General features: G+C 54.7%; 6 protein-coding genes across 22 annotated transcripts; 4 read left to right on the forward strand and 2 right to left on the reverse strand.

Moving 5' to 3' along the window:
• Nucleotides 1-14: 14 nt before the first annotated feature.
• Nucleotides 15-1,091, forward strand: KVP17_000391 (uncharacterized protein; the record flags this gene model as incomplete). The annotated part of the gene is made up of 1 exon (XM_068520989.1): nucleotides 15-1,091. The coding sequence occupies one exon, from the start codon at nucleotides 15-17 to the stop codon at nucleotides 1,089-1,091; it is 1,077 nt and encodes a 358-aa protein (XP_068374616.1).
• Nucleotides 1,092-1,179: 88 nt separating this feature from the next.
• KVP17_000363 (uncharacterized protein) lies at nucleotides 1,180-2,913 on the reverse strand (the record flags this gene model as incomplete). Its single annotated transcript, XM_068520812.1, has 1 exon — nucleotides 1,180-2,913. The coding sequence occupies one exon, from the start codon at nucleotides 2,911-2,913 to the stop codon at nucleotides 1,180-1,182; it is 1,734 nt and encodes a 577-aa protein (XP_068374557.1).
• A 264-nt stretch (nucleotides 2,914-3,177) lies between these two features.
• On the forward strand, nucleotides 3,178-11,635 carry KVP17_000366 (uncharacterized protein; the record flags this gene model as incomplete). 6 transcript variants are annotated; one of them, XM_068520838.1, is made up of 6 exons in its annotated part: nucleotides 3,178-4,088; nucleotides 4,142-5,703; nucleotides 5,733-10,028; nucleotides 10,057-10,988; nucleotides 11,023-11,470; nucleotides 11,499-11,635. In XM_068520838.1, the coding sequence occupies 6 exons, from the start codon at nucleotides 3,178-3,180 to the stop codon at nucleotides 11,633-11,635; spliced, it is 8,286 nt and encodes a 2,761-aa protein (XP_068374565.1). The 6 variants fall into 6 exon arrangements, with proteins under 6 accessions (XP_068374565.1, XP_068374562.1, XP_068374567.1 ...); XM_068520835.1 differs by lacking the exons at nucleotides 5,733-10,028; nucleotides 10,057-10,988; nucleotides 11,023-11,470; nucleotides 11,499-11,635 and having other exon boundaries at nucleotides 3,178-4,161; XM_068520840.1 differs by lacking the exons at nucleotides 3,178-4,088; nucleotides 5,733-10,028; nucleotides 10,057-10,988; nucleotides 11,023-11,470; nucleotides 11,499-11,635 and having other exon boundaries at nucleotides 4,173-5,720.
• A 21-nt stretch (nucleotides 11,636-11,656) lies between these two features.
• On the forward strand, nucleotides 11,657-21,325 carry KVP17_000348 (uncharacterized protein; the record flags this gene model as incomplete). Of its 6 annotated transcripts, XM_068520672.1 has the most annotated exons (14): nucleotides 11,657-11,758; nucleotides 11,787-12,025; nucleotides 12,053-12,100; nucleotides 12,129-12,388; nucleotides 12,417-12,977; nucleotides 13,006-13,778; nucleotides 13,806-13,889; nucleotides 13,918-16,356; nucleotides 16,383-19,536; nucleotides 19,638-19,788; nucleotides 19,816-19,913; nucleotides 19,942-20,378; nucleotides 20,407-20,539; nucleotides 20,646-21,325. In XM_068520672.1, 14 exons carry the CDS (start codon nucleotides 11,657-11,659, stop codon nucleotides 21,323-21,325), a joined length of 9,159 nt encoding a protein of 3,052 aa, XP_068374523.1.
• Nucleotides 21,326-21,332: 7 nt separating this feature from the next.
• KVP17_000381 (uncharacterized protein) lies at nucleotides 21,333-22,112 on the forward strand (the record flags this gene model as incomplete). Of its 2 annotated transcripts, none has more annotated exons than XM_068520919.1 (1): nucleotides 21,333-22,112. In XM_068520919.1, one exon carries the CDS (start codon nucleotides 21,333-21,335, stop codon nucleotides 22,110-22,112), a length of 780 nt encoding a protein of 259 aa, XP_068374597.1. The 2 variants fall into 2 exon arrangements, with proteins under 2 accessions (XP_068374597.1, XP_068374596.1); XM_068520918.1 differs by having other exon boundaries at nucleotides 21,540-22,112.
• Nucleotides 22,113-22,153: 41 nt separating this feature from the next.
• On the reverse strand, nucleotides 22,154-27,728 carry KVP17_000360 (uncharacterized protein; the record flags this gene model as incomplete). 6 transcript variants are annotated; one of them, XM_068520794.1, is made up of 8 exons in its annotated part: nucleotides 22,154-22,812; nucleotides 22,841-23,269; nucleotides 23,297-23,653; nucleotides 23,756-24,096; nucleotides 24,124-24,347; nucleotides 24,378-25,908; nucleotides 26,020-27,634; nucleotides 27,662-27,728. In XM_068520794.1, 8 exons carry the CDS (start codon nucleotides 27,726-27,728, stop codon nucleotides 22,154-22,156), a joined length of 5,223 nt encoding a protein of 1,740 aa, XP_068374552.1. The 6 variants fall into 6 exon arrangements, with proteins under 6 accessions (XP_068374552.1, XP_068374551.1, XP_068374554.1 ...); XM_068520793.1 differs by lacking the exons at nucleotides 23,297-23,653; nucleotides 23,756-24,096; nucleotides 24,124-24,347; ... (1 more) ...; nucleotides 26,020-27,634; nucleotides 27,662-27,728 and having other exon boundaries at nucleotides 22,154-22,839; nucleotides 22,994-23,198; XM_068520792.1 differs by lacking the exons at nucleotides 22,154-22,812; nucleotides 22,841-23,269; nucleotides 23,297-23,653; ... (1 more) ...; nucleotides 24,124-24,347; nucleotides 24,378-25,908 and having other exon boundaries at nucleotides 25,929-27,634.
• Between the last annotated feature and the right edge of the window lie 12 nt (nucleotides 27,729-27,740).

Consider the following 27,740-nt stretch of genomic DNA (forward strand, 5'->3'; position numbering starts at 1 on the left):
TCGTGTGCATAGATATGCGGAAGCTAGTCCTGCCGCTACCAGCCTTTGCTGCAGTTTTCGACGGGGCATCCCGGCACGAAATTATGCCCTTGGACTACTACGTCCAGGGCACCTACCCCTACGACCGACTGTCCCTAGCCGACTACGAGACCTGCATAGTGGATCTTCAGGAAGAATTCGATGCACTCTTTCGACAGACTTACAGTCGTTTCTTCTCCCCAGTTAGTCGAAACACCAAGTGGGAAACTGTGCTGGTAATACCTGAGCACCGCATAGACGGAATGCCGAACACTACCTTGGCGTTTATGAAAGCCGCACAGATACCTGCAGCGTTTGGTAAGAATGCCAACGTAGCCGACAGCAAGCTCTTCGATACAATCGCCAGGGCGCCGACTGTCGAAAACAACCTTCTGGAGAAGCTCGCTGCGCACAAAGGCAAGGACGGCGGTGACGGCCTGGTGGAGGTGCGAGAGCAGCTCATGTGCTTCCAGGTCGAACTGCAGCACCTGAGTGACAAGCAACGCATATTTCGCCAGTACGAAACAGTCTACTTCAAAGTGGTAACAGGCAGAGTCAGAGAGGCAGCCCCCAAAGGCAGACGGGGTGCCGGCAAGACTACCGAGTACGATTGGTCTTCTTTTAGAGCTCCCTTCTCTTTGGGCTTAGACGGTACTGTCCCCTTCTTTCGGGGCTCTGACGTCCAGAACAAGCCTCGAACTGCCTACGCCACCGCCGACATACCCACAGCTGCCTACGTGACGGAGATGGCTGAAGCCTTGCTGAAGACAGAGGGCAAACGCGGATGTCCCGAAAGGGAAGTTCTCTCCATCAGCGAGTCCGCTCTGATCCGGGAAGCATGTGTTGAGCTGGGAGGGGGGCTATCGCCCGATGACGCCTACTTTCCACACAAGCAGAGCGACATGTTCCTAGTGCAATGCCTGGCTAGGTACCCTCCAAAGTCCAGCCTATTTGTGCACACAGCGGACGGGAAGTACACCGTTCGGGAATGTGGAGCCCGCGGTGAATGGGGTGCTCCCAAAGACTCCACCGCCAGAAGGTTTGTCTCATGTCTTAGGAAGACCCAGGGTTAGGCATAAAACTTTACGATCTAGGCGACATGCAAGGCCTGAAGACGTTTGAACAAAACTTTTTGCTAGGCGACACGACATCAGAACGAAACTAAATGCGTTCCAGGGCTTGAATGCCGACCAGATTGAATACCGTGGCGAGCATTTTCCTTGTGAGCTCACACAGAATCAAGCGGCTCTCCTGCTCGTCGGACCCAACCACTCGGCACTCTCTGTAGAAGTCCGAGAAGGTCGTGCTCAGGTCGTAACAGTACTCACACAGTCTGTGCACGGCGAGGTCTCGGTGGAAGGCATCCATCAGCTCCGGGAATGTCAAAAGGAGAACTGCCAGCTCACGTTCCTTGGGATGTGCGACCTGAAGATTTGAGGCGTCGAGACTCGAAGCCTCGACTTCCGCTTTCCTGAAAATGCTGCAGATTCTAGCATAGGCGTAGAGCAGGTACACAGCCGTATTTCCTTTGGGATCGAGCATGGCGTCGAAACTGAAGCGGTAATTTGTTGTTCTGTTTTGCTTCAAGTCGAAATACTTCACCGCGCTGAAGCCAATCTTCCTCGCTGCTTCGCAGTCGGCTGTTTCGTCGGTATCCTCCTGGCGTCGTTGGATTTCCGCAAGTGCTCGATCACGAGCCTCGTCCAGCAGCGTCGTCAACTTTACAACGTCTCCACTGCGAGTCTTAAACTTCTTCCCCTGATCCCCCTGAACCAGACCAAATCCTACGTGGTCCAGTCTTGTGGTTGGCTCACTCCATCCAACAATCTCAGCGGCCTTGAAGATTTTTTTGAAGTGGCTTTCCTGACCCATGTCAGTGACATAGACCACCCACTGGCAGTCCTCGCCGTTCTTGTCCAACCGGTAATGAACGGCAGCAAGGTCCGTGCTGTCGTATCCGTAACCTCCATCGGATTTAACGACCATGAGTGGCACCTCCCCCTTTTTCTTCTGAGGATAATTGTCGACAAAAAAGCATTTCGCTCCGTCAGACACGGTAATGAATGTTTCGAGCTCTTTCACGATTCCTGGAATCATCTCGTTGTAGAACGATTCGCCTCGCGGCACCAACTCCTGGACCTGCAGCCGGTCGTAGATCTGCTGGAAGTCGGCCTCAGACACCTTACAGAAGAGTTTCCAGGCCTCGGTAGCGAACGCGTCACCGCTCTGCAGACTGACGACCTGCTGCTGAGCCCGTCGTTTGAACTCCGGGTCCTCATCAAAACGAATCTTACTCTGCTTGTAGAATCCACAGAGCTGCGTCAGCTCCGGAGGACACGTCAGGAAATCAGGGTGACTTTCCCGCATGTACTCGATAAGCATACCAAATTGCGTGCCCCAGTCGCCAAGATGGTTTCGTCGGAGAACAGTGTAGCCGCCGAACTCAAGGCACTTACTGATGGCCTCACCCAGAATTGTTGATCTCAGGTGCCCTACGTGCATCTCCTTGGCGATGTTCGGAGATGAGAAGTCGACAAGGACTCGCCCCTCACCGAACTTGTACTCAAAGTCGCTCTGTACACAAGGCCGAAGTGCGCGAGATACCCACTCTTCCCCTAAACGTACGGTAATGAAGCCTTGGGGAGCGACTGAGACCTCCTTGAATGCGGACGTGTCGACGGCCGCGGCGATTTTATCGCCTACCATCTTCGGAGAGTTGCAGTCCGGTAGGTCCTTCCGGTGCTTTTTGAAGAGTCCCATGGCGTTGTTGCATTGGAAATCCCCAAACTCGGGCTTCGAGCGGGTGATGGATGCCGTCACATCCGGCAGCGTGGGAAAGGCCTCCTTAATGGCCGCTTTGAAAAGCGACTGCAGCTGGCACACGAGGGAGTGCATTGTAAATGAAGGTTTTATGCGTGGGGCATGCACCTGGGTCTACTTCGCACAGCAATCGTCGGTTGAATTCCAAACGACCCCTTGCCACTGGGGAGATCCGTACGCTAAAATGATTCTTCTAGTGAGATTCTGCCATGCCAAAATGATGCTACGAAGACATGAAAAGATCCGCTGAGCGTTTCATGACACTGCTGTAGGTGATGTGCCACTGCTGAGGCCAACGTCAAGCGAACTCCCCGCTATATATTCGAGAATACTCACGAAATGACTGAGTACTCACTTGTCCCGAACTCACAGTTCGCAGCTGGAAGTTTTTCGCAGGTTCATGTTTGCGTTCGAGACGGTGTCAAATACGCTGCCAAGATATACGACAAGAACTGTCTAACGCGTAAATCGAACCGGCTGAAGCGGGCAGGCGCCGATGCTGCAACTGCGGTCAAGAACGAACTGGCCACCATCCAACTCCTGAAGGAGAGCGGTTGTACAGGCGTCCTCTGCCACGAAGACATTCTTGAAACCGAGGAGGAGCTGATGATCGTGTTCAAAATGTGCAGGCCTATCCTTATTCCCCAGCCCGGGGCCGAAGAGCGCTTCGAATGCGTTTGGATGTTTCGAGACGCCAGGCCGAGCGAGGACGTTGTGGAGGGTTACATACCTGACCGATGGAGGGGCATATGTGAGCCCAGTGTCAACACATACATTACGCCGGCTGGGGGGCAGCTTACCCTCCAGCAGGTCGCGAACGTAATGCGATCCGTATGCAGTGCCGTGTCGGCAATGCACTGCCTCGGAATCTGCCATCGCGATATCAAGATCGAGAATGTCCTGCAACTTGGTGACCAGATCCTTCTTGCGGACTTCAGCCATTGCGTTAAGACGAGTGAATGCACAACGGGAGGCACCGGGGCTTTTCCCTTGTACAGCCCACAGGAAGCCCGAGGAGAGGCGTTTAGTGCGGAGATGGCAGACGTGTGGCAGCTTGGAGTACTATTCTACGTCCTGTTGTTCGGGTGTCTTCCCGTTGACTGTGTTGGGGTGGGGACCCTGTTAGAGAAGCTACGGGCGTTGCCAGACAATTTTCCCCCGCCCCCACCCAACCGTTGCCGGTGGGATGGCCGTCTAGCCGAGGGTGACCAGTGGGTGGAGCTGCTGAACGGCATGCTTCGTGTAAACGAGTGTGAAAGATATGACTTGCGTCGCGCCGAACGCCACCCGTTTCTCGCACCAGAATGCGAAATTCAAACTTAAAATCGGCGCTGATGACAGTAGACGCATTACCATTTTGGAAGCTGCTATTACCCCTTGTGAGCCCCGAGATCGAACCCGAGCCCATTGTGCAGTGCGTGGAGCATTGCGCGGCGCAAGGAACTGTGCATCACCCCTCTAGCTTGGCTGGGACTATTGCGCTCTTGGTTAACGTGGCTGGCAACGGACCGTTGCTTGAGGCTGCGAGGCGGTCGCAAAGACACGAGCTCGCAGACGTGCTCGCGTCCAGTGCGCCTGATTTGCCACTCTCTGCGTTGCACCACGCGGAGCAACTAGCCGATCTTATCGTACAGGCTATCAAGCAGTCCCAGCTGGAGAAGGTCCTCAGGTGTCCTGTGGCTGGCGCTCTCATGAAGTTACAGGACTCAGGATGTCCTCTTTGCACTCCTCTCTCCATGGCGATTTTGGCTCATATCTGGGACAAGACCTTTGCTGAACTATGCGAGAAAAACCCGCTGGAGGGGGCCCTACGAGAGGATCTCTTCTCACAGTGTCCTGACTTTCAACGGATAGCCATAGCTTTGCACCAAGGTGCTTCAGCCGTTCTCGGCCACGCGCTGCGCGAAGGCTCTCCCGAGACGTTCTGGATCGAGTGCGCCATGTTCCTGGCTTCCAATCGTCTGGAACTCGACTGTCCCTTCGATTTTCAGATGTGGATGATCGACAAGATTACTCAAGGAAAGCCCATCTACGGCTCCTTCAAGTTTCTGCAGTACCTATCGTTCAAGTTGCGTCGCGACGTGCTTTCTGCTTGGCATTTTCCTCCGCTGAACCCCACCTTCGCCCACTCCATGCTGGTGCTGATACATAACGCGACGATGAACTGCACCGGATCTGACATGTTGACGCTTAAATCCGAGCTGATGGCGATCTTCAAGGAGATTCGCACTGACTGTGTCAGGCAATTCCCCCAACTGGGCTCAGCGCTGAACCGGCTCAACTTTGAGATGGAGGTCATGCTACCTGCACAGGAAGAAACAGTCGCCACGGAGTTGTCAGACGTGCGGCGGCTGCTGGACGAGGTATACCACCGCACCATTTCAGTTGAGGCTTTTCTCGGCGAGGTGGTGAAACGAGAGCCCAAATTCCAGGCGCTGGTTCTGAAGTCCATCTATGAACATTTCGCACCGTTCATGGGAGACAGCGGCGACCCTGCGGTCACCGCGGAGCTCATCGGAATGTGGCTACAGAACAAAATCCTTGTGGATGCCAGTGTCGAGTTCATTGTTGTCAATATCACGGACATGATGGCTGTCGGACGTCCCTCCACCAAACTCTTCGTGCTCCAAGTCTTCCGACACTTCCCGGAGATTCTTATCCAGTGTCCTGCTCTACTCCGTCGTATTTCGGTTGACACCTACTATCAACGAGGGGTTCCTGAGTTCTGGACCCAGTGCACACAGGCGGTCAATAAACTCAATCAGGGATTCGACAGCATCCGGTTCGTGAAGACTGCTGACCTTCCTCTGGCTTATGCCAGTCTGCCTGCAGCTCCGTCGGCCGCTGCCATGATGAACATCGAAGGTAAGTCTGTTGGGTGAGCCGATAGTCAGAAGAGAACGATCCTGTTCAAGCCCGGGTGCCTTCGGGGTTTGCCGCTGCCTTGGTATACGAGCCCCACCCTGCGAAGTATCCTCTTTCGTGCCCCAGTTTCGTGGTGGACATGAGTTCGAACATCCAGATCAAGTCGTCATACGCTCTCGGCCAGGTTCCAATGGGCATCCCACCGACTCACCAGGACCTTGAGAACCTGGACGCTGCTAAGCTGGAGCGGATCGAGCAGTCTCTTGGCGGAGTGGCTGTAATTCTGAACCATCAGTTGCTGTTGAGTCGGATCAGCGGCGCCCATGACGCTGAACAAGTGACCACTTTAGTGTGCAATCACGTGGATGCCAGTAATGTCCGACAGAAAATCGGCTCCGTGGTGAAGCGCTTCAAGGCCTCCAACTGCACCACAGCGGAGCATGGCGCTGCGTTCGCGTTCTACCTGATTCGTGATCGCGTGGCGAAGGAGAAGAACCTGCATGACGTCTACGCGGACCTCATCTACCTCACGGCAGCTGCTCTTCCGTCTTTGCGGTTGGGGACCGCCGTCATCTATACTCTCTGTGATTGCATCAACGTCGCGCTGAAGTTCGCTGACAAACTCCGCGACTACTCCAACTACCGGCTGTACCTGAAGAACATGTCGCACTTTCTAGGCCGGATGACCATAGCCAGAGGTACGTGGCCCGTGCCCAAACTCGCATTGGATCCCCAGACTCTGTTGGTTAGCGGCATGGACAGAGGCCACCTCAGCGTCTTGCTGCCAATTGTGACTCAACTTCTGCTGAGCACTGTGGACGCTCCTGAAGGGTCTCCAGTGCACCTGCGATCTGCGTGGACAGTGTCACTTCTCGCACTTATGAAGGAGCTTCGGTTGACTCCTAACATCAAGCAGCCTCGGTGCTTCGAAGTGGAGTTACTCTTCAAACACCTGAACATCGCAGTCAATGACGTTGATGAAGGTATTCAGAACCCCCTTCGGGGTCGTACCCCTCATGTCAACGATTTCAACACTTCTGAGCAGAGCCGTTCTGCGTCTACTGGAGCCAAAAAGGGGCAGACCTCGTTGTTCAACACGCTCACGTCCTTCGTGAATACGGCACCCGGCAACCCACGCCCTGCACCCAGACCGGATGGCAATTACTACGACATGGAGTCGCAACAATTGATTCAACAACAGTTGGCATATAAGATGCAGCAAGAAAGGAATGCGCAACAGCCTGATCAACACAAGGCACACGAGCAGATGTCTGACCAGTTTTCACCTGAGGATGTGAAGGCATTGCTGGCCGCTTTGAACAACAAGCCTGTCGCTCGCCCGCCACCGCAGCACTCACCTGCCATTCAACAGCTCTTGCAGGGTCTGACCTCTATGAACGGGCAACAAAACTTCCAGCCCCCAGGCAGACCTCCAGCCGGTTTCCAACGCGCTACTCCCCAGGCTAGCCTCCTCCAGCAGCTGCAACAGAACCTACAACAGCAGCATCAACTCAACCTCCAGACTCCGTACTTTCCTCAACAGAAGTGGTCCGAGAATAGGGACTTCCTCCCCATGGCTGCCGCTCTGGCGGAGCTAGACACGACACAGAATCCTGGACGTGTACAGGCCCTACAAGCATACGCTGCCCGCAACATAGTAGTGGCGCCAACGCTGTCCTTGTTCCAGTTGCAGCCCCAGTTGAAGGCTGCCGTCTCGGTTGTCCTTCTCAAGGCCTGCAAGGATGTTTGGAGAAACGTTAGTGACCGGATATGCAAGACCAGCACCGTTTCTACTGCCGCCATAACCAGAGTGGATTTCGCCTACGACCCGGACGAAACAAACCTGCGTTACGCCTCCAGGCGTATGGCTGTCACGCTGGTCGCCTACCACGTGGGAGGCATGTGTCGCGACGTCATCAAGGTGACAGCCACACAGCATCTGCGAAGCCTTCTGCACCCCTACGTGAGCGTCATTCGTCACGACAACACTACTTCGGCGAAGGCGTTCCTTGACCAAATGGTTCAGGTCATAGTCCTCGAGAACTTCGAGTTCCTACTGTCCCTCTTGCAGGTGGCGTGCATCGAGAAGGCAATCTACTTGACTGACAGGTACCTGGACAGCGCCGTTCTAAAGCGCAGGGCCTACCGAATGTCTCGGTGTCAGCGGCCTTTTCTCGACGAGGAGGCCATACTTCCCAGCTACGTGTCTGCACGAAACATCGTTGAGGCTCGGCTCAAATCCAACAACCGAATCAAATCCCTGTACCAGAATTTCCAGCCCGTTATGGCGGTCAGCATCTTCGACTTCTACCAGGACGAGGACGCAGTGGGCAGGCGCATGATGGCGTACTACGACAGTCCTCTGTCCAACGCGGAAAGCTACCCTATCCCTCCCAACGATGTGCTAGTCCTAGGGTACAAGCAGGGCGTGAGAAGCGACCAGACCGGTCAGCTGGCATACCGAGTACCCTCCAAGAACGACCCCTCCTCCATTCTTGCAGCCGCGGACCACATGATCAACGCGATTAAGAGCGTGGTCAAAAACCTCGCGCTTCACACTCCGTGTGCCCCCGTCGCGGACAATGTCGCCCCTGCGAGGAGTCTGGTCATTGTGCCTCCTCCTAAGGTGTGCGCCTCCCCAGGTCTGGTTATACTGGCGTCACTTGGACCTGTCTGTGTAGAGCTCATGACCCACATATCAATGTTGAAGGAGCTCGTGGTGGTGGCCGACGATGAACACGTCACTATGGCTGTGGTAGGTAAATGCGTGAAGATCCTTACCAATGCCTTCTGCCACGCCGAGGCAAAGACCTGCTTCCTGGCAGGCGCGGACACGGCAGGTGTCTTCCTGGAGGCAGTCATCGCTGTCCTGGGAGAGATCGAGAGTGGAAAGTTCAAGGGTGTGTGTCGTAGGGTGCTGCTGGACGAGTGCTTCGACAAGATAGACTTCAACATCGATAACTGGACACACTCGGATATGCCTAGTCTCAACTTCAAGGAGGTGAACAGTAACATAATCCCTTCAACCGGTGTGGATGCTGTTCCTCCAAACGTCCAGGCAGTAGCCTCGCACTGCCTGCAGTTTCTGGAGGCCGACGTGAGTCCTCAGGCCACGGAGTTCCAAGGGAAGCCGTTGCCTGCGGCTTGGTCAGCGACCATCGACAAGACTTGCGTCTCCTGGCTCGCCAGAGATATAATCACTGGGCTTGTTCGCTATGAGCTCTTGACCCCCACAGATGTTGACGGCGCGGTTGTAAAACTTCTCTCCTCTGGCACGTTGGACTCAACACGAGTAGACATCGCGTTGGCTATCGTTACCTACCTGGTGAAGGACACGTCGCTTCTGACTCCCGAGCAGTTGCCGCAAACTTGGCGTATTCTTACGAGCACGGTGTCCAAGAAGGAGTGCAGTTTCCTGACCAAGGCCTCCGTCACCGAGAGGTGCTTCCGATTCCCCTCAAGTGGCAGTGCGGTACAGACTGTGAAAGAAGCCTTGGAGAACCTGATTCGCGACCCCAGGCCCGCTGCCGATGATGTGCCGCAGGTGCTCCGGATCAGCGACGTCTTTAAGGCGTCGACCTCGGAGGTTACCTGGGTTCGCCTGGCCGCGCCGTTACCCGCTCCGGCCCTGCCGTCGCAGGATATGTGTGATGCGCTGGACAAATGGATAGGTCCGGCATGGATCGACCTCGCGGGGAAAAAAGTTGGAAAGGTCTCTCTTGGATACTGGAAGGTCATCGTTCAAACGGTTATCGTTCTGGGTGCTCTCGACACCACCGAAGCAGCGGAAGCGTTCTTCGCCTGGTGCTTAGATCATGTTTTTCAAGTCTATGAAAGACGACTGGAGGACACGGCCGTTCAAGATGACGGCTTGTCGCTGTTCTACAGCTGTGACGCTTACGTAGAGTTGTCGATCATGATTTTCAAGACTGTGCACGAGAAACGACAATTCCCGTTGCCGTGCTTGGACATTGCCATGAACTGCGTTGCCCGGCGCCTGCACGCGGCCTACCGTGATGATATGCAGGACGTGGACCCCAGGCCCTACTACCGAATCTTCAATCTATTTTCCTTGGAATTCATCTCTATGACGAAGTTTGTTCAGTCGATTCAGGGTTCTATTGGGTTCCTTTGGATGATGCTGGAGGTATCGCCGATACGCCTGCCCCACTTTGCCAGGGCCTGGATCCAGCTAGTTGGTAATCCTGAGCTTGTTACCAAGCTCCTTTGCCACTCCTTTGGGCGTTTCCCATTCGTGTTGTGCCTGCGCCGCCTTATGATCTTCCTCACCGAATTCGAGGACATTCCTACGGCGCTTCTGTTGGGTTGGTTACTGGGAGATCTTTGATCCAGACTTTTTTAGTTTCTTCGACCAGTTGTCATTTGACCACCCAGCCTTCATGTCGGAGTACGCTCTTTTCCTATTAGTAGACCTTCCGGATAACAAGTACTTTCGACTCAGAACTAGGTTGCTGTGCAGCTGCCCTAGCCCCCCTCCAGTCACATACAACATTGCTCTCTGCAATGACCTGCCTCCCACGAGCAATCACTACATCTTCCAATTCGGAGTGAAAGCGCCTGAATTGCGCAGCGTAAGTCGTCGTCTGCTGGAGCTGGAGGACGCCGACATATGGACGCCTGAAATGCTCACCGAGAAGAAGGCTCTGTACGCCAAGCTCGTAGGTGACTTCGCTGTGAAGGAGTTCTCCATGTTTACCGAGTACTACGTGACTTCGTTAGTCATCACCTTGGACGAATTGGTGCACGACGGCGAGTGGAGCATAAAGGTGCGGTCGTCGCCTTTGCAGAAGGCGATAGTGTCCTCGCATGACGACTGGGCAAGAAATTCAATTCCCATTCTAGACACGACTGAGGGGAGGTTCCTTCATGAGTTCTTCAAAGCGTGTCACGATGACGCCAAGCGCGTGCTGCTCCGCTGTCTGGTCTACCTGTGTCGTCTTCCAGGGAGGCAAACCGCAACCATAGGGCGAGTGATTGTCGCTCTCTACCGAACTCTCTTCGACGAGGCTCAAGCCTGTCACGAGGCGCAAGCCCCCAGCCTCTTCTCAGATCTCATGGTCGTCCTCATGGAGCCCCTATTGGTAGCAACAGACAATAATGTAGCGACGGATAAGGAATCTCACATCGTTTGGGGAGCCGCTACGATATTTAACCAGCTGGTACAGGAGATCGGTCCTGTCTTCTGGCAGGCTCCATGCGTGTCCAAGACCCCGGCCATCGGTGCCGTTCACGCGGCCATTTTTCCAGAAGCTGCTGCCACACGAGTGTGATGTTGGTTATATCTGAAAAATGCAACAGCTATTGCCAGAGGAATTTACTGCTGTCACGCCGCTTGTTAAAGGGCGCAGCGCTGATTCCACCAAACTTCAGAAAGCATTCGAGTCTGTCGTAACAGCGACTGCGGAGCTCAACGCCCTGCTCGCCGAGTCCCGAGAGGACGCCAGAGGCGTGAATCACCCTCTCAACTCGCAGGAGTGGCAGACATCTTTGGAAAAGCTACGCTCAGAGAATGTTGGCTTCAACAGCCATCTGTTCCTCCTACCGGAGGGTATGTCTCCGACGAACCCTAGCCTGTCGCAGTGCCGACTACTGCGGGAGAGAGTCACCTCCATTGGCTGCCGTACAGACGGCCTACACGAAACACAAGACCTCCCCCCTTCTCATCCTCGTCGCCGCAAGGCACTACAGCTCTTCGAGGAGCAGCGGCAGTACGCTTCCGGCCTACTCAACTACGACACAATACCCTGTGAGTGCCGGCTCAACTACCAACGCAGTGTATCACGTCCAAGTGCAACATCAGAACGAGCGACCGTTCTATTCAAGCGTCATTGTGGATGAACCTCCAGAGGGGCTCACCACCTTAGTGCCGTCGATGCACGCTTTGGACCTTCCCCTCCGATTGGACCACTAATGACGTGTTTTGTTGTGTTGAATGGTGCGGTCAACCAGAACGTTGAGCGCAGATTTCAGTCCTTTCGCCACTCCACGAAGCGAACAGACCAAGCCGGGCCCTGACTCACACCTGTGTTTTCATGTGGGGGCGGCATGACATGTTTACTTAGAGCTTCTGGCAGCCAGATGCCGTTTTGGGGCTTCCTCGGTTTCTCTCGCCCTATGTGTATGATCGACCGGTAACCCAGGAGGCAGGACTATGGACCCTGCGGAAGATCCGCCTCAACCCCCGAGAGGAAGAGCATATGGGCCATGCATTTTGCGATAATAGAATCGTTCTCAGTAAGCACGGCTTCCTCATATGGTTGGCGTTGTTCTCCCAGAAACTCGCATTCGTACCGATGTCCTAGTGGGGGGTTGTTCAGGGGCTAATCAGCGTACTGTTGTATTTCGTGGTCGTTTCTGGGACCTGGCACTTGCACTCGTGAGTACTCCAGCTTGGTGTCAGGTAGACTCGCTGAGGATTTTTTCATTTCACTGGTTCCCGCAGTGGCGCTGGGAGCTTTCAGCTTCGGACAATTCCTAACCCTGAAATTCGACCAAGACAAGATCCAGAAGCTGGTGAATCAAGGGCACTCGCGAGTTCTGGACACGGCAACTAGGCGACTAAAGAAGATTCAGACACGCCGTTTGGGCGTCAGCGATATTGTCATGCTGTTTGAGGGTGAGACGGCACCTGCTGACGGGGTACTGCTACTCTGCAGCGACAACAGTGAGTTGCCTCGAACGACTAGACGTAGCCCGCTTCGCCTTCGTGCAGAATGAACAACTGCGCAGCACTCGTTTCTTCGAGAGGAAAACAGCTGTGGAGGAGGCTTCTCGCAACGATTTCCTACAAACCATCTTGAAGATTCAGGGTGACGTAACCATTTCGACAGCGGGATCGGAGAACGACCCCCATTACGGTGACTACACAGACACCTCGATCATCAAGCTGAAGAACTTCCCTCGTCCTACGAAACTGCGGAGAGAGAACATCATCATGAAGGGCAACCGCTTGCTAACGACAGACTGGGTATTCATGTTAGTAACGCATACTGGACAGGACTCCTCGTACTCCCGCACGTTGCCTTTGGTATCCCATCTCAACATTCGGGCCTGGGTTACTGAGCGGTTGGTGAACTTCCTCATGCTGATAGGGCTGCTACCTCTTGTCTTGCTCGTGTGCATCGTTCAGCTGGCGCATCCTGGTTGGATCAATCTACCTTTTCCGGAGTACTTGTTTGAATCCTACTACGTTAGCGTATGGTTCGCCTGGATTCTCCTTCTGATGCACCAGACATTCGTTATTTGCATGCTTAGTAGGGCATCACTGCATTTCTGATGCAGTTCAAAGTCGAGTTCTGAGCCACAACATTGGTGCGGCACTGAATGGCGAGCCTGTGTTTCGCTGGCTGCGGTCCTATCTAGAAACTGGCTTCCCCATCGGTCTTTCCCGTGCTACACGACTGGAAACCTGCGCTACACGTACTACAGTGGGCACGGCCAGCAGTGACCTTCGAACTCTCATGACCGCACTGCACGCACTTAGTCAACGTCACGCCCACAACTCGCGCATCCCTTTCGATCTGAACGTTCCTGATCGCGCGGCGTGCCTGCCCGGAGTCGACGTCGCGATGATTAAAAGCTGCTGCTTCGCGGACGACACCTTCGACATCGAGTTCGTGCTGTATGGAGACGTCATCTACGACGCTGCCAACCGCTTCAGAGAGATATCTCTGGGGAGGTCCGCCGTATCGGGAACCAAGTGCCCCTTAGAGCTTTTTTGGTTATCCACCGTTCTCTGCTCCAGCTGCAGACCCTACTTGTTGCACGATATCAATGAGGAGTCTTCGGAGGGGATGTACCAGTTGACTGGAGACAGCTCCGCAGACGAGTACCGGTCCGTCTTAGATTTCCGCGCGGCAACCCGGCCCCCTTCACGCCGTACAGTGCTGCCTGAAAAGGTGGCGGCCGCGGACGTCGCTGGTCGATCGGCCTTCAGCCAAACAGCGCGCAGGTTCCAGGTGGACGAGCACACCGGTGCGGTGCTCAACATGCATAGAAGGCACTTCATCGATCGGCGGCTCCTGAAGAGCATTCGTCACGATTGGGTCTCGCACGTGAGTTTGCTGTCGTTCGCTAGCCAGCCACCAGACCGGTGCATCATGGATTTTGCCAAGCGTGCTGGCGTTTGCCTAATAAAACGAAGTTCTACTCAAGCGGCAGTCCACGTGAGGCGATTCCTTCTAGGCGATGCAGACCCACGATCAGCTCCTGTGGTTCGATGTGTTGGCCTGGCTCCCTGGCGATCGCGCTCTTTCCGAAGTGGAAGTGGTGGTAGTAAGGGAGGTCGCGCACAGCAAGGTCTATTGCCTTTGCCGCGGACCACTGACAAAAATAGAGAAACTGCTTAGTTCCACGTCGGCACAACTTGAGCGCTTCAATTGCATGGCCGCACGGCAAGGGCTGACGGCTAGCTACTACTTGTCCAGGGAACTCAAACCCGAGGAAATCCAAAGCCTACAACAGAATGGCTCCACTAACCTAGACCGGGCTCTGCTTACAAAGGGGAACATGGATCTTCTGGGTGGCTTTGCCATTCGAGAAAACGTGGACTCTGTGTCCCAAGAGGTCGTGGACCTAATGCGTGATAACGGCACGCGGGTGTGGATGACGAGCAACGACACTCTCGTGCCCTCCCTAGCAATAGCAAAGCACGCGGAGGTCGTTACGTGCGGACACGCGGTCTTCGTCCCCGAGAAGCAATTCGGGTTCTGGAGTACCGACATCGACGCCTGCGTAGGCGGGAACAAGAAATGGCCCAGGCGAACTAGTTTGACCTCCCGGGCGTCTTCCTTCCGCAGCCGGCATTCTTCAAGAAAGAGCCGCCTCTCGGAGACCTCCGGAATCAGCATGACCATCAGAAAGAAAACAGTCACCTTCTCTCGGGCTATTACTCGAGTCTCGTCGACTGGCCTAAACAGATCGCTGTTTCGAGCCGCCACCCGGGTCTGCAGGAGCTCGTCGCATCAGTCGTTTGTCCCGGTCCAAACACTCCAAGATGTGATGGAGTCGTATAAACCTACGGCGGTCAATAGAAATATTCAGGCGGATGAATTGCTGCGCCGAACGCATGCAATCTCAATGATGTTCGATAGCATGATCGCCGGCAAGAGATCTGTGGCCGTCGTGATGCCTGGGGACTTGGTGAGACTGTTCTTGGACAATGGCATGATCCTCAACGACTTTCTGCTTATCGTCGTGAACGCAGACGCGGTCATCTTCTACAACATGACGCCACTGCTCTCACGGCGGCTGCTTCGGGCGGTGGCCAAGCATGTCAAACCCAGACTGAATGTTCTAGTTCTTGGAGATTCGTGCGGAGACAGCCTGATGATGATGGAGTCCGTGGTGTCCATAGCCTATGTGAGACAACCCCCATGTTCACTGCTGAATCGGGACGTATTCCCGAACGTCGCACGCTTCAACGCGCATTTCGTAGTCGACGATTGGAAGCAAATACGCTGGCTTATCGAGGTGTATGGGCATCACTTCAACGGCGCAAGCTACAATCTTCTGTACTGGATGTCGCTTACTGGCGTCACTACCCTGGTCGTGCTGCTGTGGAACGTGGGCCGCCGTCAAGTAACCACCTGGCAGGTTCTTATTTTCTATCTGGTGGTGGGTTTTCCCGTCGCGCTGATGTCGGTAGTGATGCCGAAAACCGTGGTCTCGCGTCGTTTCGCCGTGAAAGACTACGTGGCGCCCCAAGCCTTGGGTCTGCTATTTGGGATGGTCCTGATAGTAGTCAATAGATGCATTGAGGCTACCAGTATCGACCCCCACGGCCGGGTGTTTGACTCTGGTCAAACGGATTGGGTGTTCACCCTGTGTTTCCTATTAGTGGGCGCCTTGGCGTCCTCCGGACTGTCTCGCCGGGGCTGCTTCTGGTGGCCGCTGACACCCATTCCCGTCGCTCTGCTTAGTCTCTGGGTGTTGACCTTCATTTCGTTCATAGTCTGGGCATTCTTCAGATTGCGTGAGGATAGCTCCTGGATTACAAATTTTCGGTGGATAATAACCTGTCCGCCGCTGGTCATGATGAGTGCGTTCTACCGCGCGGTTCACTGGGCTGAACTGTATTCCCGATCGATGCCATTATCTGGGAGGCTATGGCGTGGGTCGATTCGTGCCTGCTGGGAAGGGTTCGCCTATCTGCGCGACCAGATTAACATTCGAGTAAGCCGGGCCACGGTGCCTCGGTCCCCCAATTGCGATGACTCCAGCGATTTTCAACCAGCGTCGGTACGCAACGAGCTGCCACTTGATAAGTACGTCACCGTAAGTCATATGATGACTTGGAAGCTCACCTTCCGCGAGTGTCAAGCGGAGCACTGCTTCCGTGTGATGTCGTCCAACTTCATTAAGGATACCCAGTGGTCGAGATACTGTCGAGCTGCCCTCCTCAGCATGATTCTGTATGTCACCGCAAAGGTGATACTGGAGTCCAGCAACCCCAAGCCTCAACCATCGCTATCTGTTTGGTGCGGGACGCCCCTCGTGATTTTCCTGATGGTTGCATTAGGGTTCACCTATAGCGACTTGTTCTTCAAAGAGCACGCCAAATTCGCCTCTCTGCTTAACCTGTCTTTCTCACTGCTTCTCATCATTTGCTATGCAGCAGCGGACATCGCCAGCGTGAGAGCCTCTTGTTTCCAACACAGCCTCCTTTGGACGTAGCAATGGCGTACTGGGTGTTCGCTGGCATTCTGCTGTCTTCCTTTGCCTCCTTCGCCTCATTTGCGGCTTTGGTGGTCGTCAACATACTTTCCTTCCTGGCGTGTGGTCTCCGAGTGCACTTCCAGGGGGCATCCACCATGGAAGCAATGCATTTGGTCTACCTCCCGCTGATGCAACAGCTGGTGATCGGCGCATTTGTCATCACCGCAGTGTACAACTTTCATTTCGACATTCGCAGAGCTTTTCTCATCAACTACTCAGTCACGATGAACGGTCGGCGAGATAAGGAAATCCTCTACACGCTGCTCCCCGAGTTCGTGGTTCGAGGCATCCTCAACCGACGGAACGTTAACAGCGATTCGCTAAGCCACGTCACGGTGCTCTTTTGTGACGTGGCAGACCTGCAGAAGGCCGTCGCGGTCATACCGCCCGAGTTGCTTGTAGCTACGCTGGATCGCCTGTTTCTTCGATTTGACCGGCTCACTGAGATGTGTAGCGCCTTTAAGATCGAAACTGTGTTTGAAACCTACCTCTGTGCCAGTGGCCTTCGCACTCCATATTCGTCGTCCGCGGAGACCTTCACTGACCTCGAGCGGAGTGCCAGCAAAGCTCTTTATCTGGCGCTTATGATGTTGGAAATTGGACGAGGAACGAAATTCGAGGACTCCCCGAGTCAGAACGGGTCATCCGAGACCGTGGACATGTCAACTGCTTGGCCTATTTGTCTCAAGATCGGTCTGCACACGGGAACCGTCCTCAGCGGCGTCGTAGGGTCCAAAAAGCCTCAGTTCGCCATGTTTGGCGACACCGTGAACACCGCGAGCCGGATGAAGTCGACGGCTACGATAAATCGAATACAAGTGTCAGACGTCACCTACCGACTGGTTAAGAACGAATCTGGGATGGAATGGGAGGCGCGGCATGTCTCTGTGAAAGGCAAGGGTATGATGCGAACCTGGCAAGTGAGTCACGTCGAGCGGACGGACGCTGCCGAAGCTGAACGCATCCCATGCATGTGTGAACACTCCTCGTGGTCCAAGGACACGGACCCCATCTCGTCCTGCTCTTCCTTACGCTGCCGCTCCGTGCAGGCTGTCTCACGCAGCGTTTCCTGGGACACCTGCAAATCCTCCGACGTCATGTCTTGCGCAACTGACCTGCTGTCATCCGACGTGGAATATGAGACCTGCAATGACACCTTCATCGACAGCAGTTTCGAGGACTCCGGGTTCCACCCAGCTGACGAAGCTTGGCGCCAGCATTCAGTGCGTGGAGTTTTGTCCGATGACTGCCCGTATCACCTGTCGACGGCAACTGGCTTGTCTCCGGCGAACTGGCAGGCCCCTATGGAGGATCTCGGCCGCATTCGGGAGATGTACTTCCACAAGGCCAACGCCCATGGAGCCACCCCACACTCGTGGCGACACGAGGGCCGTAGCCCAGGAAAGGCCTCCGTACAAAGAAAGATCACGCTGCTCCGCAAGGCTAGCATGCGGCCGCCACCGGCGAAGGCGTTCAGGCGGAGCCAGGCTCTCTCTCTGTCTGAGGATGACGCAATCCAGAACGCACGAATCAAGGCGGCGCCTGACGCTCGGAACGAAAACACGAAAGCACTGGTTCGCGCTCTCGACAAACAAACCTCTCGCGATGTCGAACGCAGTGTCGAAAGCGCGCCCACACCTCCTAGCGCAATTCTGGACACGCAGACAACGTCACAAAGGTACTGCAACGAACTCGGCACGTTCGTTGATCCGACCTTTGAACGGAGCTACCAGTTGTGGGTCATGGGGCAGCATATGAGTAACCGCGGTAATGTCTCGTGGACAATATGCGTTTGTTATCCGGCGACCAGAGGCATCATGGCGTTCATCATAAGCAAATCCAGCGGCAGTGTGCTCTTTTCCAAAACCATGATCCTCCTGAGCTTCACCATTATTCTGCTTCGTCTTGTGATGCACGTTACTCTGGTGAGACGCGCACCCAGCTTCGCCAACTCGGAAATAAGACCCTACAACAACAGGCACCTGCTGGGATACAGGCGCGCCTCGGATACCGCTTTCGGGATGGCACCCATGCTGGTACCCGTGCTGGCACTTATAGTCTTTTGGATCCTTACGGTCGGTGAATTCGTCTGGACGGCCGACATGACCTGGTCCGCCATCAAATGTAGCTGGCCCCACGACGTACTTAACGTAGTCTTCTTCTCGCTGCTGCTGAACCTGCATGACATGAGTCAGATTCTTCCAGTGCTCATGTTATCGGTGTTCCACGTAGTGTGCGTCAGCGTTCTTCTGTATCTCGTCGCACCTGGTCTGGACACGTGGGAAGCACATACTACGATGTTGGCGTGCGTGTATTTTAGTGTGTTGGGCCCGCCCATTGTGGCCCTGGTCTTCAGGGAGTCGACACTAAGGGCGTTCTGGCTGCTGCATACGCTAGACAACGACCAGCAGCAAGCCCAGAACCTACTGATGGACATGCTCCCACCACAAATACTCCGCGAGGTGGAGATGGAGGTGCTCAAGCTCGCATACAAGCACACTAACGTCACGTTCCTGTTCTCCGACATCTGCGGCTTCACAGCGTACTCCAAAACGGTGTCGCCAGCCAGGGTGTTAACGCTGCTGCAGACTCTCTTCGACTACTGCGACCAAGAAACCACGCGACTTAACCTGTACAAGCTGTGCACCATCGGCGACGCCTATGTCTGTCTGACAGAGCCCTCAATAGTGCCTGTCACAGATCCAGAACGTATCAAGGCCGGGATGGAAAAGATACTCATGCTCGCCGCCGCCATGATTCACCTTTTGAAGACTGTTAGAAGGAAGATGGAGCTTCCCGGTCTTGATATGCGTATCGGACTACATCATGGCGATTGCGTCGGCGGCATCATCGGCTCAGGTCGGCTTCGCTACGACATCTACGGCGTGGATGTGCTCACGGGCAACCTCATGGAATCCCACGGACAGCCGGGACGAGTGTGCGTCTCGGCAGTGATGCGGTTTTGGCTGATCGAGTTTTTTCCGGGTCGTTTTGACTTTGAGTTCAACGCCAACGTTGAAGTCGTGGACTCTGTGGTGCCGAGCTACTTTGTGAAGGACAGTCCCAATTGCGAAGAATTTGGATGCCTTTATAAACGTTAGTCATTATTCGATCATTGATGACAATTGACGTAAAGGATGCTGTGCGCGGCGTGGCTGGGCGGGCCAAGAAGGCCGCTGGTGACGGAAAGCAAACAGTGACGAACTTCAGGGCTTCTCAGCACGCCACTTGTAACAAGTTCTTTATGTCGTATCCGCACTACTGCGGAGCCACTGGAGCCATCGTGGCGGTGGAGCTGCTGCAGTGTGCTGCAGTTGCCACGTGTGCTGGCAGTGTCAACGATGTAGTGTGAGAATATGAAGGGGTTCATATCAGCTTCGGTGTTCTCATAGCTGCTACGATTTTGGCATCGAAGGTGCCCCTGTTGATAAAGTCGAACTCTCGAAGTGACGTCACCAACTGCCGCTGGCTTCGTAGGTTTCCTGCTTTGTCGCATAGCAGTGTTCGCAGCGTCCAACTACGCTGGGATGACGCTCGGAGCAACCGTCATCGTCTTCACGCAGTATGACTGTCGAGACTTCCATGGAGGCTGCTTCCAAACCTACAAGATGCAGGACTGGGTGCCGGCGGGAACAGCGATGCTGGCGATGATCAACTTCACTCTATACGGCCTCCACAAGACCGTGCTGCTTCCCGCTACAGACCACAGCAAGTACTATTACCTGCTGAGCGCCGTGATGGTTCTGTTTGGCGTGGTCTGCGTTGGTATCGCGCACACAAACATGCAGTACACCATAGTGTGGACGCAGTGCGTTGCTGGGTGGGCGGCGTGGTTGGGAGGCATTGTGTCCCTGTCCTTCCAAATTCCTAAGGTCCGTCGGCTCGTACTGTCATCAATAGTTCACGCGGTACTGCTTCTGACGTCAGCTGGCTTCATGGTGAGTCTGTTCCCAATGCCCTATGCAGCTCTACAGCATTGCGTACTGGACAGGCCCTACTGCCGCACCTTGGAAGTACGGATTCTTCGTGTTCGAGGTCATAGTTCTGTGCTGCATCGTGGGCGCGTCCATTATGAGGATCCTACTCCTTCGCGCAGAGGGTGAGCCCCAGGCATGGAAACTTGGAGTCTGACTCACATGAAAAAGTACATATCATGGGTTTAGTTTTTGTGCTGATGATCATGACAACACTGGGCAGTAAGCCAGACCCAACGCAGTTTAGGAATCAACCGATTTCTGAGGAGACGCTGGTGCAAAAAATCGAAAAGCATCAGAACAACGATTTCGGCGCCAGAAAGATTGTTCGCGCAATTCCGACTGTACGAGAGAACGACCTAGGCGCAGATTACCTCGACGCAAGTGGCAGAGAGGCGCTGTTAGCCTATGAGATGAAGGCGGCAGCTGCCATGCAGAACGAAGAAGCACAGATGAACAAAAGCAAGAAGGCAATGGAGGAGTTCCTCCGAGCTGAGAATGCGAAAGGCCTGCAATTCAGCCTTGATCAATTGCGTGGCGGCATCGCAAAGGGAGGTCGCGTCCCAGTGCGCACCGCAGATGGGCGGCTGACTTTGCAACCGCTGAGTAAACGATATCGAAACCCATCCTGGTCTGAGAAGCTCAAGAGCATTGTGAACGGTGAGCTGTCGTTCACCGACGCTGCGATTCGCAAACGGGCTCGAGAGCAGCTGGAAAGAGATATACGCGACGTTCATGATGCCCTGCTGCAGCAGAGTTTGCTCTCTCTAGAAGAAAACCACTCCGACCAAGCTAGCATTCAGGACTGGGCAGCCGGCGATACTGGCGGCCGAGAGGACGCAAGGGTGGCCGCAAGGGTGGCAGCGAACAAGATATTGCATTCTTTATTAAAGCCGTCTAAGACCAAATAGGCAATTAATGGCGTCGACCGACTTGCTGACTCTATTCTGGATTCTCGCGTTCTTCGGAGTTGTTTATTACTTTGCGGTGTTGCGAGAAGCTGTTGCCCCCCCTTCTAAAGAAGCTAAGAGGAAGCCGGAGCACCAAAGGAAGACTGCGTCTGAAGTGGCGACAGAGTCCACGAACCGGTCGCCTCGCAGGCGGAGACCTCTGCCCGTCCCCGTGATGGTTCGAGCTGAAACGGAGGTGACATCCACCGAGAAGCCAGTCCTTGGAAAGGCCAAAAAATCGCGAAAGAAGCACCCATCAGAACTACGAACCCAAGAGAAACCTGTAAACAAGCTGGCGGTAAAGTCTGAGAAGCCGAAGGAATTCACTGGGATCACGTACGATTTCGAGCAGGTGGCAGCGAAGTTGGGTGTGGAGACCAAGGTGATCCACGGAGCGGAGCTAAAGGCGGATGTTGTGGAGTTACCGGTGACCTCGCAACGGAGCGGCCGAAATCGGTGGGCTATTGAATCGGAGAGCGAGTCCAGCGAGGCCAAGCCGCAGAAGGCCAAGAGGCAGCCCGCCAAGACAGCGTCCACGCCAGCCACCACTAAGACCCATGTACAAGAGAACACGATTCATCGGCAGTTGGGGGACGACGACGTTGGCGGCTGGACCACAGTCGACAAAACTCGCCCTGAGAAGAAGCTCGCCACCACAGTGCTGACGCATGAAGAAGAGCTACCGCCGTTTTCGCGCGTACCGCTTGAGCTGCTCTGCCAACAGGCGCTGGAGGCGTGGAACCTCTAACCAATTCTTGGGATCGCTTCTTTAGCTGCTCTATGGAACCTCTAACCAACTCCAGGCACTCCAATTGCTTCTTTAGCGGCGTCCTTAGCTCCAGCAAATATTTGGTTCTCGAGTGCACCAACTTTAGCTCGCCTTCCCTTCGAGCCACCATAAGGGTACTGAGACATCGCCGTCTTGGGGTCTAACAACGTTTCTGTGATTCCTGCCAGCCACTTGAAGTCGTCAGCGTCGTCCATACGCAGGTAGAGGTAGGAAGCGTAAGGTTTCCAGAGGAACAGCGTGAATGCAAGGACTGTGCAGGAGAGCAGTACGCAGCACTGTACAGTTGACGAGGTGTTATTCGTGCTGGTTCCTGGTCTCCAGGTGCATATCAGTCCTACGTGGTCTGCCATGAAGACAACTGTCCCTGAAGTGCACCAAAGTGCGAGGAAAGCGATATGTAGCAGCATACTAACGGCGGTTTTGCCAGGCCTCACCTGGCGAAATCCGCACAAGAAGGGTATTCGGACCCAGGCGACCACCACCCCAACGAAACTATGGAGCAGGAGCGACAGAATCACAATCATCACCGGAAGGAGGTCTACAGAGAAGTTGCTCCTCGGCATGACGTCAAACAGCTGGCCTACCAGCGAGGAGGCGGGGTTAGACGACTGCAAGAAGTAGACGCTTGCCGATAGGTCGGCCATCCACAACATAGTGGCTGCGTTGACAAAATGCTCGACGCTCACTGCAGCTGGTCAAGACAGCGGCAACTACCCAGAGCCCCGTCTCAACGGTCTGGTACGGGCTCTGCTCGAACTGCTCTTGGATATTCGCGACGGAGCGTTGCAGCTGGACCCCCGTGTTGAAGTAGCGGTAGCACAGTCGCGAATGCTGGAAACGGGCCTTGGGATAGGAGTACCAGGACAGATTGTCAAACCTCTGCTGAAAGGCACTCAGTCCCCGCCCCAGTTGCTTCAGCAGACCCGCTGAGAGCGACAGCCTCCTGGTGGCCTCTAGGTACTCATCCTTCGTTAGGGGCCGTGGGCGATGAGCGACTCGCCGTACGCAGTACACCGGCGTCCAGGCTAGTCCTATGCCAGACATCGTAAGGGTGAAATACAGCCCTATATCCTCGAAAGCTGTTTGGAGAAACTTGTCAAAACTCAATTCCCGGTCTGTGTTGCATTTTACTTAAAACTCACAAACGAAAAACACCAGAGTTGCCGGCACCAGCTCGCAGGTCACGACAAGTGCAGTGATTACCAGGCTGTTCACGAGTTGTCCTACAGTGGAGAGCTGTGTGTTCGCAGTTCCCAGGTAGATCCAGGCGAATGGGTAAAAGAGCAGATGAGTTGTCGTGGCGAAATATGCTGTCAAGGCGCAGTAGTCGTCGACGTGAAACCAACTTGACTTCTGAAAACGCATGGAGAAGAAAACAGGGAACGTCAAAAGGATATTCAGCGTCACGATGTTCTGGGCCGCCACCACCCCCTTCGCAACGACCTGCTGTTTCTCTGTGGACGGCTCCTCTAACCAAAAGGTTAGCCAGACGAAGCCTACTGCGTGTCGATACAAGAAGAGACCCACCAAAAGCCACTACATTCCAACCGATGAGCACAAGAATGATTTCCGTATCCATAAATACACACTTTAGGTCTTACAACACTCCAGAGGCATCGAACAGTCCGGCAGAGAGCACTCTGGGCACACCTTCTTCTTGTTCTTTGGAGGGGCCACATAGTTGGAGGGCGCTGCTGCGTAGTTGTGATGTCGATTATACTCCTTGGCGGCGCTGTAGACTACCCGATGCTTCCGCTGATCGAATTCTGTCGCGGCCTCAAACTTCTTCAATTGACCCAAGAGGAATTCAAGCTTGTAGCATTCCTGCGCCACTTGCTTGCGAAGCAGGTTCTGGTACTGCAAGGTCAGGTGCTCGAGCTGACCTCCAACGAGCACATTTAACCCCATTAGCTCTTCTGCTGTGGGTTCTCCGGCCGCTAGGCTGTTTGGGGGCCGCTCTGTATCTCACCTGTGGAGGTATGCAACGTCACTCTTGCAGATACCTAGGTTTCTCGAGAGCTTGCGAAGGTCCTGTATGTGCAGGTTTGAAGTCCCACCTCTGCGTGAGGTACCAAGTCTTGTGCCTCTGGCATCGTTAAATCCGAAATGAAGAAAATGACCCCGTTTGTTAAGTGAGGGCCAACTAATAGCGCGCAGCCGAAGGCTGTGCGCCCAGCCTTCGTTCATGGACAACTACTTTCACTTTTCCTCGCGACACTTCACATTATTGACCCCTCCAGCCACCGATGCACTCGTGTTGAACCCCGATCTCGTGGTCCGAAGTTCATCCGCGTTGACCAGCAGCAACCACTCCACCACCATTGTCCGAAATATGGTGACGAACTTTGCGTCACCGAGAGTGTATGACATGTGTAGCTCCTTGAATTTTGTGGTGGCAGGCAGGAGCGGCACGATGAGGCGATCACGGTGTCGCTGTAGAACAAAATCGCGGGCCTCGAAATTGTCAGCAAGGAATATGCCGAAGAGATCCTTACGATTCGGGTCAATCCACGCGAAGCATCCCATTGAGTCTTCGCGCTTCTTCCTGTAATCACCGACCAGTTGTAAGGAAGAGTGTTTATCGCCCTCGCGGAAGTGGATACCAAACAGCTTCCAGGAGGGCGGAAATAGTGATAACATGCGCCTACGAATGCCATCAAGCTCCTCATCTTCAAAAGTTGACAGCGACAGTCTCTCCTGCAGCGAAGCAGACAGACTTTGTTGTCTGCAATGCGCAAAAGGACCTAGTCGTAAAAAATCGCCGACACCTTCAATTAATGAGCCGAACAGCAGCCTCTTTTGAATCGGAGACAGCGTTTGTACGTACGTCCAGACCTGCTGTTGAACGCCGCCCAGCTCTGCCTCCTGGGGGACCCAGTCGGCGTCGGCGGGATCGTAGAGGAGGAATGTTCGACTTAGGGTACGGTCAAGGTAGACCACCAACTCCTTAGAGACTTCGAACAGCTCGTGAAACGCATTGAGACTGATCCAGGGCTTGGCCTTGCGGGCCTTGGAGTTGAAATACCGCAGCGAGGACCACGTGGGCCGAATTGACGTCATGATGGCTCCGATATCCGCATTGTCCTCGAATGATTCCAGAATGGTATTGGGTGCCATCATACCGTGATACTGAACGACAACATTCTTGGACTGTTCGGCAATTACGCTTGCGAAAGCCCAACTGAAGCCAGGGTACATGGTCAAGACGTGATCTCCAAGCTCGTTGTCAGCGATTTCCTTTACAATGCGCCTGATTTCCTTGCGATCTACGGGCTCTGCTGAAGGACGAGTGCACACCTCCGAGTGATGTTTCTTGTTGAACGCGCCTCGCGGTTCGACGTTGACGAATTCTGGCGGTATTGCGGTCGTGTTCCACGCCACATGCCTCGGAACGAAGTGTTGGTACCCAAACTGTTGACCGAGGTCCAGCCCGTGGGAAGGGTCCTTCCAATCAACCAAAAGACTGCGGTCATGAATGGCTCCCAAGGCGTAGGCGTGAAGAAGACCTCTGACGTTATCTCCCCAGCCATAACCTAGGTTTAGCCTGAAGATTAAATACTTATCATGAATCTCGGGCACTGCATCACTATCGAGTCCACGAATGACTCGAGGCGGCCCCTCTATTGGAGGTGCGACAGAGCGGCGGACTCGTCGGATTGTGCTGGAGTGCAACCACAGGCTAAGGACAGCCACGGTTGCCAGACCTGCCACGTACCGAGTCAATCGCATGAACGTGACAACGCAACAAGAAATGCTGATAAATCGGTTTCACGATCACTGAGGACTCCAGCTTGGAACTGGGTTGGGAGGCGTTTGGCCTGTCGCCAGCGCACCAGTAGAGGGCATAGACGGAGGCGGCGCCCACTGTGTGGCACGCGGGTCGTGTTCAGTTGGCGGATTCTCCCAACCGTCACGCTGGTCATTGAGACTCTCCTTGACTTCCGCCTCTGGCCGGCTTGGCAGACCCGAAACTCGAGGGCGCAAGGCATTCGTCTGTTGTCCATCTTGAAAGGCTTTCCTTGAGCATTCGTGAAGCTCAGACAGATGGGAGATTCTCAGGCTGTTGAGCCTCTCCTGCCACTCAGCATTGACACGGCTCAATGCCTCGCGATGATCGGCTTCCTTCGTCACCAGGTCCAAACGTAGCCCATTGATCTGCTCGGTCATGTGTCGAGCCTGGTCGTGCAACTTCTCCCTCATGGTTTCGTTTTCTTCTTGAGCTCTCTCGAGAGACGCCTCTAAAGCACGATTCCGTGTTTCGAACGACTTCACCATCTTCTCCTTTACACTGATAAAGCCGCCAACCTCCTGTCCCAGCAGTCGTACCTGCGTTTGGAGCTCAATGTTCTTCGCACGTGACTCCTCCAACTCCAGCTTTCGCTGCTTCAACGCGGCCTTCAGCCTGGAATCGTCGCGACCAACCACGGATTGCGGTCGCGAGTGCCTGCTGGGCGACTGCAGTGGGTAGAATCCTGCATGAGACACAGGTCGCATACTCTTAACCACCTTCGCGATATTGTCGTCGGCGCCGCGGTGGTAGTCTAGCTCATGCACAGGCACAGAACTGACCGACAGCCGCCGTGGATCGCTTCGCTTAGTAGGGAGGCCGGGACCGTCCTGCAGGCCGCGGTTAGTAGGTAAGCTGGGAATCTCTGGCGGTCCACGATGGTAAGACCCCAAACGGGATCTGTACCCTTCTTGGGTTTCCGGCTCCATTAACCGAGTCGGACAATCTGGGACTTGGAGAGACTCTCGCGACAAGTTAGGTCGCTGCAGATCCGGAAAGGCCATGTCTCCGCCAGTCTCGAGTTCACCGCCAAACTCTTGTAGGGGGTCAGCATGGGGCACAGACGGGAACTCAGATGCCGTCAGAGGTATCATGGGCACCTCGGGGCTGCCCATTGCGGGCGGCATAACCATTGGTGACCCTACAGGAGGCATCGCGGGCATCGCTGACATCGCCGGCATCGCTGACATCGCCGGCATAGCCGGCATAGCCGGCATAGCTGGCATCACTGGCATCTCCGGAAGGTCGAACATTGGGGGTCTAGAGAAATCCTTGCTTGGAGGTCCCACGAACCGGGAATCTCCTCCAGGCAGCTCAGATTGCACAGGTTCCGATGGTGAGGGGACGTATCCAGTCAACTCCGCATTGGACGACTTATTTGAAGCGTCGGACACCACTGACGTTATGCTGGAAAAAAAGCGCTCAAGCTTCGATATCATCTCGCCACCCTTCGCCTCACAGGCCTCGAACAGCCCAGAGAGATCAGCACGTGTCTGAACACTGCGCACCACCAGCTCCTGGTTAAGTGGTACCCGCAGCGCCTTGTCCATGTTCTGCATAATCGCCCGGTAGCGGCGGTTGTTCTCCGCTCCCACATGCAGCCAGATCCCGCCCTCCAAGACGTCGGCTACCATCTTATCGGTCTTCTCGGCGAGGCCCTGTCGGTGCCGATCACGCCGTGTTTCGACTGGATCTGATTCGAGATTTCAGAGTATCTCACCTATGTGAGGGGCGACTGGAGTCACAGCGGTCGTCGAACCGCCAAAGGGATTGGTCTTGACTTGCATGGTAATATTTAT

Source organism: the organism of the source record quoted next (genome assembly GCF_019968985.1).
Source record: "MAG: Porospora cf. gigantea B chromosome Unknown PgB_NODE_3_length_148095_cov_126.465, whole genome shotgun sequence".
NCBI lineage: Eukaryota > Apicomplexa > Conoidasida > Eugregarinorida > Porosporidae > Porospora > Porospora cf. gigantea B.